This window comes from Dasypus novemcinctus, chromosome 8, assembly GCF_030445035.2.
Source record: "Dasypus novemcinctus isolate mDasNov1 chromosome 8, mDasNov1.1.hap2, whole genome shotgun sequence".
Classification (NCBI taxonomy): domain Eukaryota; kingdom Metazoa; phylum Chordata; class Mammalia; order Cingulata; family Dasypodidae; genus Dasypus; species Dasypus novemcinctus.
Window position 1 is genome coordinate 84,115,327 of NC_080680.1, and position 16,596 is coordinate 84,131,922.

Sequence of the window (16,596 nt, forward strand, 5' to 3'; positions counted from 1 at the left end):
AAAGACCCTGTTTATTCTGGCAAATCATGTAGTGAACAGCCCCAGGTCCTACCGTTATCTGCCTCAAATTCATGCCTTCCCCCATAGTGGCATGGTGATATGGGAGGGGGTGACCTGAGTCATCTCTACCAGAGAAACCCTCAAAGCCAGGAAGCCTGCCTGATTCTGCACTGTTGTGTAGGTTTGCTTTCTGTGTGTACTTGATTTCTAGGGGTTTGTATGGCATGTTGGCTTGAATATAGTCCTTTTGGTGGAACCCAGTTGACATTTAAGTTGTTGAGATTTTATTAACCCCAGGCCTTGCCAATTGTGTTTTAGGAGTGTGCCAAGGGAAAAAGTGCAGCTACCTATGTACTACCTTGTGTATGCCTTTCAAGTATTTGGGATACAGCAGGAAACTACACCTTTAAATAATTTTTAGATCCACTCTGGCCTTAAGATCTTTTGGCTTGGGACACACTGGGAAAGAACCAATGAAGAAGAGCTCTGATTGCAATGTAATTTTCAATTGATTGCTCTGTCCGGTTGGCTCTTAAAAAATCAGTATCACTCTGTCCATTTTAATGGCAGAAGCAGCTCCTTTCAGACCATTGAGACAAAGGCTCAGATAGAGGTGGCAGTTTTAAATTTTTCTGGAAATTTCAGGTTTCTTTGTTTGAATAGACCTCTAACTCTGCAAGGAGTGATTTCCACCCTAGGAGAAATGTTTAAATGTTGGCCTTCTGTGGATCTTTAGCAGGAATCTCTTAGAAGCACATTCTTTTTGGAGAAGGGTATATACCTGTCTGTAGTGGTTTCTCTCCTTGTTTTTGGTTTTGCTGCAGTGGCTTATAGCTTGATGTTCTCTTAGAATAAATGTAGGTTTTCTTTTAGGGATAAATCCCAGGAAATCAAGCCAGGAAGAAAGGTGGTAGAACACTTTTTATTCTTGACTGTCTCCCCCCGAGGAAGCAAGAATACAGAAGCTAAGTTGTCCCCTGTGAAGGGAAAAACCAACAGTCAGACATTACTTCAGGCAAGCTCTGAAGTCAGTGACACATTTTATAATGTTTGGGTCTCGATTAAGTTGTAATAACCAGGTAAGTCCTTGTACAGGAGCCACAAAATCAGAATTCTTCTGACTTCTGTCATTCGTCTCCATCTCCCAAGTCAAAGGAGAGGGTAGGAAGGGTTCATTCTGTTTTTGGCTTTGGTCCAGAGACCTAAACACACTTAGGAAATTCAACATGCTGATCCTCACAACATCCCTGTGAGGTGGGAACCTCTGTGTCTTGCAGAGAGGTTGTGGCTTGCCTAAAGTTGCAGGATAGTAATAGGAAACAAGCTGCAGTCTCCAGCTTGATCACTCAACAGGAAAGCTGGAGTCTATAACTTGGGCGGGCCTGGCAGAGCCATGGATGGTAGCTCAAAGAGGACCTGGGTCAGGGCATCTCAGTGCCTTCCTTTTTGCCAGCCTTCCTGGGACACCCTCTAACAATAACACACTGCTCGGGCAACTCGTTTAAGTGGGGATCCTCTTCTGTCAGCACAGAGCCTGACACTTAGAGGCAAGGAAAAGTTAGAAGTTAAAGCAAGAGAGAGAGAGCAAGTCTCAATAATATTTTGACTAGTCCCTTTTGGGGCTAATTTGAGGAAGCAGGGACTGTGGGTACCAATGAAAATGGCTCAAGCAGTAGAAGCCAAATTAGGTAACAAAGCATCCCTACCATATCCCTGTATGTCACAGGCTTTGAGTTATAGTTTTCCACCAGGTGGTCTCCAGGGAAGTTTCACATAGCCATTGTGTTTCCCACTAGATTTGAGGCTGCTTTTTGTAGGTCCCCTACATTTGTATGTTTTTAACCAAGTCTGGGTGCCTGTGCTTTGGTAAGTACATGTGGCTCCCACGGTGCTTTTGCAGTGTGCCCGAGGGTCACTCACATGCTGCAGCACTTTGCGGGGCAGCTTCTCTGAGTGAGCAATCCATTCTTTCATTAAGTCTAGGACGATGGGGATAAGACTGACCACGCCTCCGTAGTGGTTCCTCGCCTCGTCACAACTGAGGTGGTTCACCACGTCGTGAGGATATCTGCAGGACGGCAAGAGGGGGAGCAGGTGAGCCCGTGGCTCATGGGACTTGTCATGCAGTGGAAAACAACTTACTGACCTGTGACAGGTTTCTGATCCTAACTGTGCATCAGAGTCATCTTGAGAGGTTTTTAAACTACACACCAAGCTCAGGCTTTCTATTTCTAGAGATTCTGGTTCAGTAAAATTAAGGGGCCAGGAGCCCAGGTATTTCTGATGTAAAAGCAGGAATTGAGAACCATGACCTGTGATTTATAGAAACCTGGATTAGGGGTTTACCTAATTACCTGCTGTAATCTTTTCAAAGTATGTTTTTTAGTTCCTTTGACTCTTCTTACCCTAATATCTAAATAGCTTCCTTGAAAATTTGGCACCTTGTTTTGTGATTTCCCAAGTGTCAGAATTAGGGAACCTATAATGTTGGTGCTGATGCCCATGGGAAGCAGGCTCCAGAAGTGCTGGAAGCGTATTCAGCACGTGGCCATTTAGTAGTCACAGCCAGAACAGACCATCTAACTGATGAATTCTCCTTGATTCCTCAGTAAACCCAATTCCTGGTTATCCCATTCCCAATGAATCCCAGCATTCTGCACAATGTCTGACACACGGATGCTTGGAAAAAATTAGAATGGCAATTTCCTAGGGTCTAGTGAAAGACTCAAACCTGATGTAAAGACATTTTAAAAAATAAAATTGAAACATGAGCACTTTGGGTAGGTAGAAAATATCAAATGGGGTGTGGTCTTGGGAAGATGAGTCTGTAAGGACAAGGCCAGCAGGCTGACTCATGGGGTAAATTGCTTCCCCTGCCCTCTATAAACAGCAACTCTAGACTTAGAAATCATAAATTTAAAAGATTTTAAAAAAAAATCAGGTGACTTATTTAGGACTGGATTTTTATTTTGCCAAGAGGGTATGTTAACAAAAGTCTGTCTAACTTGCAATGGTGATTACTTCCTGAAATAAAGGTCATTTTAACACCAATGAGGTAGGAAGACAGAATCTGGGCTACCTTTTCTGGATATTGTCTTTGTTTCCTCTCACTTCTTTGCAACTCACTGAGGCTCTTTGTGGGCTTCTGAGAATAATTGCTCTATTACCCCCTTTTCCCTTTATCTGCTGCTAACTCCAGTGAAAGGGTTTGTATGCTATTGTGTCTATAGCTTCAGAATCTCCAGTTTTAAGGGAAAATGTTTTGTTGAGTCAGAGTCTTTCCAATAAATTAATGGAGACTAGGATTTCTCACTAGGGAAGACTGAGGCAGTAGCCACCTGATCCCTGGCAATAGAAGAGAGAATCAGTTTAACTTTACCTGTCCTCTGAACCCCTAAAAGCCTGCCCCTCCTCCAGGACCCCTCCCTTTTCCCTGCTGAAGTCTCAAGGACAGAACCAAAAGGGACTTACTTTGCTCTGAGGTTGCTTAAGTCGTTGCTTTGGCTAACAAGTGTTTTGCACTTCTCTAGGAGGTTGTTGGTGACGGGGGTGCCAGAGTGCAAGGATTCGAAGCGCTGGCAGAGCTTGTTTAGCTCTGAACAGATGTCCAGAAACATGAGCAGAATCCTCCGATCTGTGGTATTGTAACAGTAGTGTTCCATGTAGCTCTGCACCTGCAAAGGCCAGTGTGACATGAGCTGGGGATCCTGGTTGGCTTATGGGGAAAACATTCAGGAGCACCAGCCCTATTTCCTCTCACTCTCCCGTATTCACATATGGCCTGGTCTGCTTTGAAGGAGATGTCAGTAACGTTCAAGCATTTTAATGTACATACCACTAGCTATAGCTAACATCACTGAGTGTCCAAGAATGGTGCAAAATGATTTTATACCTGATCTCACCTAATCCTTACCTAAATCCTATATGCTAGGCACCTTTTTTTATTCTTATATTATAGGTTAATAACCTGTAATAGAAGAATAAAAGTTCAGAGAGGTGAAATAATCTGTCCAGGGAACCAGAGTAAGTGGCTGTGCTGGATTTCAACCTCCCAGCTCAAGGGCTGTCAGTCTGGATGCCTCAGCTGTCCCCATGCCACCTAAACCAATGGCTAAAGCAAATGGGCCTGGTCCCCAGACTTTTAATGCCATAGTCCCACTTAGAATACCTACTTTGAGAACCACTGGGTTGGGCCACCCAGACTGAGGAGGAAAGAGAAGGAACTAGAATCCTTTGGGGGCTAGTTTTACTGAATTTCCAAGGGAGAGAAAGGAGGGACAAGTCATAAGTGGAATTCAGAAAAAAATGATTATCCATACAGGAAAAATTAAAGAGGCTCTCTAGTGCACACTATATACAAAATCAATTCTAGAAAAAATCAAGAGTACAGAAACCTTTCTTAAATAGGTCATAGAAGATGCTAAGACTGTTGATGCATTTGATCTACTTTCAACTCTTTTTACTTGGTGCAAGGATGGGGATCTTTCTCCAGGGTTAACTGGGACCAAGCACTAACTCTGGATCTGATATCGGATAAGGGCTTGATCTTGTGCCAGGGAGGAACTGGCTCGAGTCCAGGTGGGATTAGTTGACCCATTTTACAGTCAAATATTTATTCTCCTCTCCATCATTTGATGAAAGGGGGGTATATTACCTACTTTTTCCATCACCCAAAAGTTCTAAAATCTAAAAAAATAGTTTTTTTTCCCACTGCAACCAGTTGCCTTTTTGTTGCTAAGAGATATCTTTCCCAAATGATCTCAAGTGATGTATTGCCAGACACACAATGGCATTGCAAGGGGAAGGAGCTTTTGACACCCATCACATGGTGCACACACATGCATGGGGACCTGAGGGAGATGATGAGGAAGAACCAGCACCACAGTTACACCACAACATAGAAGCAGCACTGGGGGGCTGCCCAGTACAGATGTAGGGAAGGGCAGAGCCCCTTACCTTTGGGTATGTGAGCTAGTGTACCTCTGGGTTGGAGGGAAAGTAGTGTAAGGTTACAGAGTCAACACACTTCAGATGGAGAGTCAACCCTTGGTGCCATTGTTTCCCAAGAGCCTTCAGTTGAACCAAAGCCTTCAGGTGAACCACTCCCCCTTGCATGGGCAGGGGCTGGGTCATGGGCATTGTTGTAGATTCTGAGTGAGGGTGGGAGGAGGTGAGGGTTTTGGGTGTTCCTTTCCAACCACTGTTCAGTGCCCTTGGAAGTCTGAGCTTGAGGGATGGGCTAAAAAGGATGCAATCAATTTATGTTCAGAATGTTTAGGGGGGGAACAAGGGTATGTATATATGAGGGTAGAGAGGGAGAAGCACAAATGTGGCTAAATGTTAAAAACTGATGAATCTAGGTGAAGGGTATATGGGTGTACCTTATACTATTCTTTCAACTTTTTAGATTTTTGTTTGCTTTTCAGAGGAACATGGGGACTAAACTGGGGACCTTGTACATGGGAAGCAGGCACTCAGCCACTGAGCTACACCGGCTCCCCAGGTTTTAAAATTTTCAAGTTAAAAAGTTGGGTGATAATTTTACTAAAATTAGAAAAAAAAATGTTTCAAAAAATGCTGCCAGCAAGGGTTGCCTCTTCCCCTGTCTCCCCAACTTCTTCTCTGTGACCTCCTGTCTCTCCTAAGCAGTTCTGAGCCCTGTTTCCCCATTCCTACCTGTAGCAGTTTGGTAGTATTTACAAATTCCAAAAATAGATATTGGATTGCGTTTGTAAATGGTCTTTTCCTTTGAGCATATTAGATTATATTAAATTCAGAGGTTTCACTTTGCTTGATTAAATTATGATCAGGGCTTTGATTCAGCCATGTCGGTAGGATGTTGTGTCCCTGCCCCCTTGGTGGATCACAGAGAAAGCAACACGGCAGAGGAGAAAGTTGGAGTTTTTGATGCTGGAGCCCTGGGAAGTAAATACACAGGAGAAGAACTTAGAGATAGGTCTGTAGACACAGCAGAGGCCCCAGAAAGAGAGACAAGCATAAATAGCCTATAGCTGCAGCTGAGCCCAGGAGAGATGAGCCTTATACCACCCTGTAGCTGAGAAACTGGGACCACAGAGCCTTAAGAGGAATAAGGAAGGCCGAACCCTTGCAGACATTGCCCGCTATGTTGCTCCAACATGTGGCCAATGACTTTGGGTGAGAAAGTACCTCTTATGGTACCTTGAGTTGGACTCTATGGCCTTGTGACTGTAAGCTTCTACCCCAATAAATACCCTTTACAAAAGTCAACAGAGTTCTGGTCCTTTGCATCAGCACCCCTTTGGCTGACTAATACACTATTCCACCCCTGGGAGTGGTTATCCTTTGACAAGCTGACTCCTCCAGAGGTGGGTATCTTTTTAGCATGAGAGGGTTTAGCTTATGGGTGTTAATAACTGTACCATGAAACCTGTCACCCAGGTAATTCCCTGGAGGCTCATTCAGGAGTCGAGGGCTCCAGGTCCTGCAGGGCAAACCTGGACAACAATCCACAAGGAGACAGATTAAATTTTAAATGTCTGTAAAAGCGAGTAGTGGGAAGCGGATGTGGCTCAAGCAATTGGGCTCCCGTCTACAATATAGGAGGTCCAGGGTTTGATGCTAAGGGCCTCTTGCTGAAGGCAAGCTGGCTCATGTAGCGAGCTGGCCTGCGCAGAGCGCTGCTCCCCGCAGGAGTGCTAGCCCATGCAGAGAGATGACCCGGCAAGATGACGAAACAAAAAGACACACAGAGGAGAGACACTAAGAGACAGCAGACCAGGTTGCTGAGGTGGCACAAGAGAGTGAGCGCCTCTCTTCTACTCTGGGAGGTCCCAGGATCAGTTCCTGGAGCTGCTCAATGAGAATACAAGCAGATACAAAAGAACACACAGAATGGACACACAGAGAAGTCAATGGAGGGAGGGGGAGAAATAAGTAAATAAATCTTAAAAAAAAAAAAAAAGTGAGTAGCAATGTGCTTAGTATTTTTCTCAAAACTCCAGTGGTTATCTGATGGCAGGGACCATATCTGGTCTGCCCTCAACCAAGCAGAGAATGGCTGACACTTTAAGAGCTTCATAGGTGCCAGCCCTGGATTAAATATTGTCCATGGATGATTGTCCTGAATCCACATAACAATCTTATGAGGTATGTACTGTTGTTATTATCCTCATTTTATTTATGAGGAAATGGAGGTGAATTCACTGGCCCAAGGTCACAGAGGCAGCATATGGTAGAGCCAGGATTCAAACCCTGTAAGTCTGATGCATTTTTACCATTATACTATTCTTTCAAATCTTTGGTGGGGGAATGAATGAATGAATGAATGAGTCATCCTGTCAGTATCTGAGTCCTAATTCTGGCACAAACTTGCTTCCCCTCTCTGGGCCTTGGGTGTTTTCATTTTGCAAATGAGGGGACCGGGCTGAGGGCCACTCAGCTCTGTCACAAGGGTTCCCTGGATATGGCAGGTCCCCTTTGTCCCCTGGCCCCCACCCTACCCCTCCCGGGAGGCACCACCTGTCCAATGCTAGAGATCGGCTGGATCTTGTCATGGGCGTTTTCTCGGCAGTGCTCCAGAGCTGCAATGAATGTGAATTGCTGCTGCTGGAAGAGCTTGTATGTCTGCTCAATGCTTCGAAGGGATTCTTTCACCTCATTCATTGTCTTCCTTGGTGATCATTTATGGGAGAGTAGGAATCTACAAGGAGAAAGATGGAGAGTGATGAGGTCCCAGGGGCCAGGCCTGTGGACCCAGCTCTGCAGTTGGAAGATGACAACAGCTCCTCGTGGTGGAGTATCATGCTCCCACAACCCTGAGGAGCATGTTCTATTTTCATCCCCATTTTATAGAGAAGGAAATGAGGCCGCACTACTTGTGCAGGATCCCAGAGGTTGTTCACAACAGAACTGAGCATGCTGACCCTCATCCAGTCACTCTCTGGGGACACATTCTTTGCCATGAAATATAACTTGCTTCCTTCAGCTGTGGACAATGTTTCTCTGGGGTTCTCAGTCTCTCCAGACTGCGTATTCACTGCTCCACACAGTCATACACACACACATCCACAGCTTCCAATGCCTCCTTATGGGATCAAAGACTATGCCACAGAGGGAAAACCAACAGATTATATTGTTTGGACCAAATTATTTTAAAACATCTACCCCTGTGTAATTGGTGGGGAAATCTAGGGATTCTTTTCCAAGAGGCTGAGTAAGCAGGGGTACAAGTCAGTGCTTGATCATCTTGTTTGAGCAAGTGTGTTTCCCTCTGTGCTTAGGGTAGGAATCCTGATTTCAGGTTTTCAGTTTTCCAGGGCAGAAGTTAGTCACTGGTGGACACTCACTGCCTCCCTTCTTAACTGCAAGCAAGATGCCAATTAGTCATATTGACGCCACAGGAAGTGCTCTCCTTTGGCACTGTACACACTCTCCCTGGTGTGGTTCAGGCAGTCTACAATGCATCTGTTGGGCCCTGACATCACAATTTTATAGAGGACATGCAGAATGCTCCAGACCAAGGATTTATGGAATGTCAGAGCTGGAAGGGATTCCTTCACTTCCCAGTGGTAACTGAGGCCAGGAGAGAAGGGACTTGCCCAGGGTGTCATAGCAGGTTTATGCCAGACACCCCAGGACCCCAGCTTCCTGACACCTAGACCTGAGTCCTTACTGCTGACACATCTGGCTGCCCTTCCCTACCATGAGAGACCAGCGCAAACACAATCCTGCTTTGAATGTGTTGGTCTGTGCTATGGGTCCCGACCAGGGAGCAGGGGTCAAAGGGCACTATACAGAGGTAGGGTCCTAGCAAGATGGTGGGAAGAGGCCAGAATATGTGGCAAGGATAGGGATAAGGGTGGCAGAGGACACAGGCAGGTGCCCTGGTGGGAGAGGAGTGAAAAAAGGATGGAGTCAGGGTTATTTTTGTTGTCTCTCAGCATCCTGAGCCCAGAGCAGGGCTGGAGCAAGGGATGGAGTCTCTATGGCAAGAGGAGATGGTATCAGAGGTTTGAAAGGAAATGCAAGAACAGAACAGAAAATGGCCTCCACAAAATGATGGGAGCAGTAAATCAGAGAACTTGGGGAGGGCTGGGGAAGAGGAGGCCCTTAGAGCTGCAGTGCTGGGCTGGGAGCTGAAATGCTGCAAAATTGCCATAAAGGAGCTGCACCAGGAGGGACCCTGACAATCATGCCCCATAAACCTGAGTGGGTCTACTGTAAATGTAATGGGGCCTGCTTCAGTGGCAGCATCCTGAGGCCACTCCTGGGAGCCATAGCACCTGTGTTTGCCAACAGACACGGAGCAGCTGCAGCTCCACTGGGGATGGGTCCAGTCCAGGGCCAGGCAGGGGAGAGGCCTCCTTCCACCTTCTTCTGTGCCCAGCTCCCCACCTGAAGGGGTGAGTGGGGAAAGGGAGACTGGGCTCTGGGGCTCTGGTGGAGGGGATGGGGCAGGGGCCGGTTTACTGAGCCACTGTGATGTCCTTGACTGGTCTCCCCCTCCACAGAGCCAGAAAGTGTTTTTTTGTTTTTTTGTTTTTGTTATTTTGGCATGCCTGCTATGGTGTCAGGTTTCACCTCTGCACAAAATCTTAAACGACATTAAAAAATCCACAAAGAACAAAATACCAGAACTTTAAATAAAGACTGGATCAGTTACAGTGCTGTGCCTAGTTATATAGGAGACAGAGGCAAAAGGAAAAATTAGTAAAACTGATTTTGACTTTAAAATTTTGATAGTTTACCTTCATGGAGTTTCTATATTAATTTTGATTTTTTAAAAAATGACATTAAAATATTATTTATTTTGATTACCGAGTTTTTTGGCAAACCTCTCCCCCCTTGAATTTTGTCCCTGATGTGAGTGTCTCACTCTCCTCACTCTCTCATGGGCCCTGAGCTTACAAATTGCTCCGGGGCTGAAGATGTAGAAAATTTGGAGAGAGACACATGCATAGGGTTTCCAGGGAGAAGAAGGCCTTTCCCCAACACTGCTCAGAGCCATGGTTGTGGGTGGTAAAAAACCCAGGCTCTGGAGTCACAGAGTCCTTACTCAAATCCTGGTTCTACCATTGTTGCTGTGATCTTGGGCAAGCTGATCATCCTCTTAGCCTCAGTGCCCCAACATGCCATGGGGAGATAATAGCACTATCCTCCCAGTCCTGGAGAGAGACAACAGGTACAAAATGTGTACCTTGGAGCCTGGAAGGTAGTAGTGCCCAGTCACCGGAGCAATTAAAGCTATAGTGATTAAACTGTGCTGCAATGGTGGAGGGATGCCACACCAGGAAGAACCACTGAAGGCTTCTAAGCCGAGAGGGTAAAAAGCACCTCATGCCTGCACACGTTCCATTCATTCTACAGTGCCTACTATGTGTGTGCACCTTGAAAGAGGCAGTTGCTGCTGAGGGCTTAACTTCCTAGAGAAGGAGGGGTTTGAACAAGGGCTTGAAAACATAGACAGGCTTTGGAGAGGCAGAGAGTGGGCAGTGAGGGTGGAATTCTGAGCTGGAGTTTAAGAGGTGGGAATGTGGGAAGATTGTGAGCAGATGCAGAAGAGGGCAATGGATAGGGTCAGGCTGAGGGACCCCGAATGACAGGGGAAACCACTGGAAGAACCATTGAAGGCTATGCCAAGGGGGTGGAAAGCAGTTCATGCATGCATTCTACAGTGTCTACCATGTTCCAGACACTATGCAGGGTGCTGAGGGGTATACATTACTGAAAAAATAGGCAGAAATCCTTACCCTGGAGGAAGTTCTTTTTTAGAGTGGGAAGCAGGCAAGCAGGAAAGTATTAGAGAATTGTAAAATCAGGGAAGTGGGATGGGAATGATGGGAATGGGGAGTGTGGTCATTTGAAACTGTATGTAACCCAGAAAAACATAAACTTAATCCATTCCTGTAGGTGTAGACCCATTGCAAGTAAAACCTTTTACTGAGGTCAGTTCAGTTAAGGTATGTTCCACCTCAATCAGGATGGGTCTTAATCCTATTACTGGAATCCATTATACAGAATTCAGACAGAAGGAGAGAAAGCCATGGAAGCAAGAAACTGAAATTCAACAGAACCTATAAGAGAAGGAAGAGGCCAGTAGAGGCCGCCATTTGTATTGCAATGTGACAGAGAAGCCAAGCACCAAGTATCACTGACATTTTAGCATCATTGGCTGCTCAAGCAAATATTCAGCTTAAACATTGGAAATTTATTAGCTCGTGGTTTTGAGACTAAGAGAAAGTCCAGGGAAGTGGACTTGGCCCAGTGGTTAGGGCGTCTTTCTACCACATGGGAGGTCCGCGATTCAAACCCTGGGCCTCCTTGACCTGTTTGGAGCTGGCTCACGCACAGTGCTGATGCGCGCAAGGAGTGCCATGCCATGCAGGGGTGTCCCCCGCATCGGGGAGCCCCACGCGCAAGGGGTGTGCCCTGTAAGGAGAGCCGCCCAGCGCGAAAGAAAGTGCAGCCTGCCCAGGAATGGCGCCGCACACACGGAGAGCTGACACAACAAAAAAGAAACACAGATTCCCGTGCCACTGACAACAGAAGCGGACAAAGAAGACACAGCAAACAGAGAACAGACAACCCCGGCGGGGGTGGGGTGGGGGTGGAATAAATAAATAAATAAATCTTAAAAAAAAGAGAAAGTCCAAATCAAGAAGTTATCATGGCAATGCTTTCTCCCCAGAGACTGGCATTCTGGGGCTGGCTGCCGGTTATACAGTCTGCAAGAGGGGCATTTGCAGAAGATAGTTTGGGTGCAGTGCAAGGTGAACTCGAGTGATGTCCCAGCTCTCATGGAGATCCTGGACTGTAGAAAGGTGGCTAGCCCCAATCCTCCAAATGCCAGCAGATCACTCAGATGGTATACCTACTTGGTGGAGAGCTCTAGGTAAACAGTGAACAGCACAGTGAACAGCACAGCACTGTGAACTGGGTACCATGATTTTCCTCATAGGACAGATGGGGAAATCGAAGTTACACAGCTAGAAAGAGGGCGAGTCAGGATTTTTCATTCAGCTCTGCCTGGCTTTATAAAGTCTGGGCTCTTAACTTGGATACCTCCCTTCCTTCCTGATAGTCCTTAGAGACAAACACACCAGGCATTGGATTAATGGAGGCTGAAGGGATTGGGCAGACCAAGGGCCTGGAGAGTGGCCAAACACTTCTTAAGAGTTTATCCACTAGCTAGATCCCTGGGCCTTGTTTTCACTTCCCTGTGGCCCATCTCAGATCAATGAGGACTAGCATTCGGGGAGCTGCCTTTTGTGTGCCTGGCTCCCTGAAGCCCTCTTGGGGCTTCCTGGGACTGCCAAGTTCTCCACAGATGGCAGTGGCACTTCGGGTGGTGGCCCCAAGAGCCCCTGAGAGAAAACTGATTTGGTTCTTGATCCTAGCATCTTGTGACATGCACTCCAGGAATGTCATGAGAGGAGCTGTAATAAGCTATCCAAAGTGATCGTCCCTGAATGAGAGTCACTGCAACCAAATTAGTCTGTATGAAAGGCACAGAGCACAGGCACTTCTCTATCTGGGGGAGGAAGGAGGAAAAATGATTACCCAATAGGTTTTAGGCTTTAATTGATTTGTATTTTTCCAGGCTGCTAAAGAAGATTAAATCATGGTATGAAAAATGCCTAGGGCTTAAAATAAATGAGGAGAAAGGCAAGTCATTTCAGAAATGTCCAGGAAGCAAACTGAACTTCTCTGGCGCAAATTGCAGGCTTGGTTGTTGTGTTCTTTGTTCAAAGGAAGGCAGCTTCCTTTTCTTCCCAGCATTTTTTTGCAGTTGGGTTTGACAAGCCTACCAATGTGCACTCTTGGAGGAAGCAGTTTCTGGGGAGAGGAGTGGAACTGCAGCCCTCAGCATTGGCGATGTCTCTGGGCTAGTGGCTGGTGACAAAAGCTTTGGCCTGGAAGTCAAGATACCTAGTTCTAGCCTGGCTCTGCCTTTGATTTAACAGGTAACCCTGGTCAAGACTTTTCTTCTTTTTAGGGCTTCAGCTTATTCATCTGTAAAATGAGGGAGTTGAATTAGAGACTCTTCAAGGGGCCTTCTAATGCTCCATGATCAACAACTGATTAGGAAAGAGGCTCAGAGAAAGGAGGAATGACTTGCCCAAAGTCACTCAGCCAACCAATCCTATTCATCTCTCTGATACTCCAAATTTTCATCTGTAAAATGGGAATAAAGGCACCTATTTTAGAGGGCTGCTGCAAAGGTTAAATAAGATATTACTAATATATTAATAGTAGCTCCCATGTTATCGTGTGCTTACTACACATATTATTGTCTAATACTTCAGCTGCATTTGCTCAAGGAATCCTTCTCAGAGGGAGGACAGTAAAGCATTGCACAAGTAAGTGACTTGCCAAGCTCACAAAGCTATTGGGGGTTGGGTAGAATTTGAACTTGGGACTGTATGAATGTACTGACTACATCACATTCCCTCTAATTAATGTACACAGACATCACAGTTTTGCTGAAAGCCATTCACAAGTCCCCCCGCCCGCCCCATCCCACCCCATTCCCCTCCTGGGGCAGCAGCTCAGTTCTCCCAACCCCTGTCCCCACCGTTCTCTTCCCCATCTCCCAGTTTCTGAAGCTGGGTGCTAGGTTAGGCCTGGAACACACTGCCCCAGGGCCCGCCCCCAGCCCGTTTAACCTTGTTTGTCCTAGAGTAGCCTTCGTCTCACAGGGCGCCTGAAGCTGGAGTGACTCCGTGGGTGTCTGGGACTCCAGAGGGGCGGGGAGGCCCTCCCCAGGACTTGGGAAGCTGGGATGGGTGGGGTGGGGAGGTGGGGAGAGAAGGGGCGGGGCTGCAGCCTGGATTGTTACCGCTGGTGCCATAGCAATATGGTCACGTGACACCCCTGCCCCACCCCAGAAACCTGTGGTGCGGTCACTTGGGGCTCAGATGCTGGGAGCTCGACAAAGGTTTCCAGCAGGAACCTCGGCTCTCTGGCCCGTCCCATGGATGCCCCTCCTTTTTCAAACACTCTCCCACATCCATTCCAGTGCTTTCATTTTCTAGACTGGGAAACTGAGGCCCAGAGAGAAAGGCCAGCGTTGGCCCACGAAGCGCTAATGCTTTGTCCAGGGCAAACCAGAAGAAGCAGTATCCGGCTCCCGGCTCCTCGGGTCTCCGACTCGGCATTCTGGGGTGTTGTAGGGTCTCAGCCCATTGGCGACCCATACCAGGGCGCACCTCTAATCCTAGAAGGCAGCGGCTTGAAGCGACCTCTCGGTGCCCCATGCTAAGATGCACAGATGGGGAAACCGAGGCCAAGAGAGGGAAAAGAACTTGCCGAAGGCCGCTGAGCACTTTTGCGTTGGAGCTTGGGGCGGGGCCGGTGACGAGTGCGAGAAGAAGGTCTCTGACCTGAAAGGGGCGCTGTGAGCTTTTCCAGATAGACCCGCCGCGCAGAGTGATGACGCGCGGGGGCGTGCGGCGGCCCTAGCAACAGCGGTTACTAGGGAGCGGCGCGCGTTGCACTGGCGAGATGGATGCGACCTCGGCCCCGCATCTCATACCCCCGGAAATGCCCCAGTACGGGGAGGCGAACCACATCTTCGAGATGATGCAGGTGACCCTGTCGTCCCTGCCCATTCGCTACAAAAAGTGGCGGCTGGGAAACCCCTATGGCGATGTCAGGGTGCGTGGCGTCGGGACCCGCTGCAGAGCGTCCAGGTCGTGCGCCCTCCCTTGTTAACCACAAGGCCGCCCAACTTAGGGTGTCGCGATTCCTTGTGCCCCCGTAGTCCGATGTATTCCTCGATCTGAAGTTGCCCGCTGCCCCTGCCTTCCTGCCCAGCAGAAGGAAAATGGGTAGGCCCTACTGGCCAATATTTGGTCCTGGCTCTGCTACCAGCTGGCTTTATGGTCTGGTACAAGTCCCTTCCTTTTCTGGGCCTCGGTTTCCCTATCCGTGAAACGCAGTCTTGTAAAAGGTGTTCTCCAAAGGTTCCTCCAGCTCTGGGAATTCATAGTCTGTGCAATGCTGGGAGCCTCTCAACAACAGATTTCTAAGCTGGACGTTGGCTGCCTTATATTAATAGGACAGCAGACTTGTGGCTGGACAGCAACATTTCCCATCTTGCCCACCTCCTCAGGGCCAGGAGTTCCTGAGGCTCTGAAACGCTCATCCTGGATTTCAGACCGCTCTGGGCACCCAGCTAACTTAGGCAAAGTCCTGCCCCTGCCAGTACCCCAGTTTTGTCTGCTGCACCCTATTGAGAGGTAAATGCTCTGTGGAGTTGGATAGGGAAAACTCTCAGCTATTCAAAGGTTCTGAGGATCAAAAAGAAGCTGGAAGCCAGTTTCCAGAACGCTTATGTCTCCTTTTCAGAATATACCACATGCCCAGTCCCAGCTGTGGTGATGCCTGTGGCTATCGTAAGACCAGCGCTCAGACTAAGCAAACCTACTCTCTTTCTCTCCAGCAAGCAGGGACTTCCTTTGGAAAGTGTTAACTGACAGAGGCAGAGAGAAATTCCTAGAACTATTTAGGTCGCCAGTTGTAAATAAAATGGCCAGCTGAGTGAATTACAAGGTGGTTGGTGGCAGGTAGGCGGGGCGGGGGTGGGAGGTGAGGAGCCACTGGGGGATGTGGTCTGCTCTAGGAAATCTGGTTATCTTTCATAGGGATTGCCAAGTGGGAAGGAGCGCAAGAAAGCTCTTAGTCTTGTATTCCAGTCTTTAGTCATTTGTGAACTCCCTGCATGGTTTTTACCGTGTCCATTTTTTTTTACACTTTTTATTTTAAAATAATTTGAAACTCATAGGAAGTTACAAAAACAGGACAGAGTTACAGCGTACCCTACAGTCAGCTTCCCCCAATGATAGCATCTTACCTAGCTATAGCACATTGTCAAAAGCAGGAAATTGACACTGGTACAATACTATTAACTAGCCTTCACACCTATTCTGTATTCATCAGTTTTTACATGCACTTATTTATTTGGTGAAATTTTTATCACGTGTAGATTCATATAACTACCACCACATTTCCATTTTTAACTTATTTCTTGAAATCTACTCACTTTTTAAAAATCAATATCTTTTTTGCCTTATCCTAAGCAATATCCTTGAAATCATGTTTGATTTACTCATTTTTCCCACGTACATTAAAAATAAATATAAAACTATTTAAAAGTGAAATTAAAGGTATTCATCTGTGACCCATCTAAAGTCATCTTGTGGGGAGTGGATGTAGCTCAAGTGGTTGAGCGCCTGCTTCCTATATATAAGGTCCTGGGTTCAATTCCCTGTGCCTCCTAAAATAAATAAAGCCACCTTGCACTATCTCACCAGTGGTATACAAATACCCATCTAGTACACCCTTGACATTTGATGGGTGGGGGAGCTGAGGACCAGAGAAGGGAAGGGACTTACTGATAAGATGCAGAGTAGGGGCTAGAACTTCTGGCAGGTCACTGCTCTTTTGACTGCCCCATATTCCCTCTAGACCAAAATGGCTTAAGCCCCTCGCTGCTTGTTCCTAGGGCAAAATCATGCTTCTTATTATACCAGCTCAGCTCCTATCATCTACCCAGTTCATTTATGTGCCCTTTATTTTGGAACCCTGGAAAATGCTTTCCCTTGATGAGTTTGA

The 16,596-nt window shown here is 47.0% G+C and overlaps 1 protein-coding gene across 4 annotated transcripts in view; it reads right to left on the minus strand.

The window, feature by feature from the left end:
* Positions 1 to 903: 903 nt before the first annotated feature.
* The window catches only part of SPACA9 (sperm acrosome associated 9), a 29,216-nt gene continuing 13,523 nt past the window's right edge, over positions 904 to 16,596 (minus strand). Inside the window, exons 1-5 of one of the 4 annotated variants that reach the window (XM_004475994.3) lie at positions 13,647 to 13,773; positions 7,501 to 7,681; positions 3,472 to 3,674; positions 1,921 to 2,068; positions 904 to 977 (exon numbers count right to left, since the gene is read on the minus strand). In XM_004475994.3, the coding sequence (XP_004476051.2) occupies positions 966 to 977; positions 1,921 to 2,068; positions 3,472 to 3,674; positions 7,501 to 7,644 (507 nt within the window). In that variant the 5' untranslated portion in view covers positions 7,645 to 7,681; positions 13,647 to 13,773 and the 3' untranslated portion in view covers positions 904 to 965. Of the gene's footprint in view, positions 2,069 to 3,471; positions 3,675 to 7,500; positions 7,682 to 13,646; positions 13,774 to 16,596 lie in introns of those variants that run through there. The other 3 variants (XM_058302136.1, XM_004475993.3, XM_058302137.2) reach the window with 3 other exon arrangements.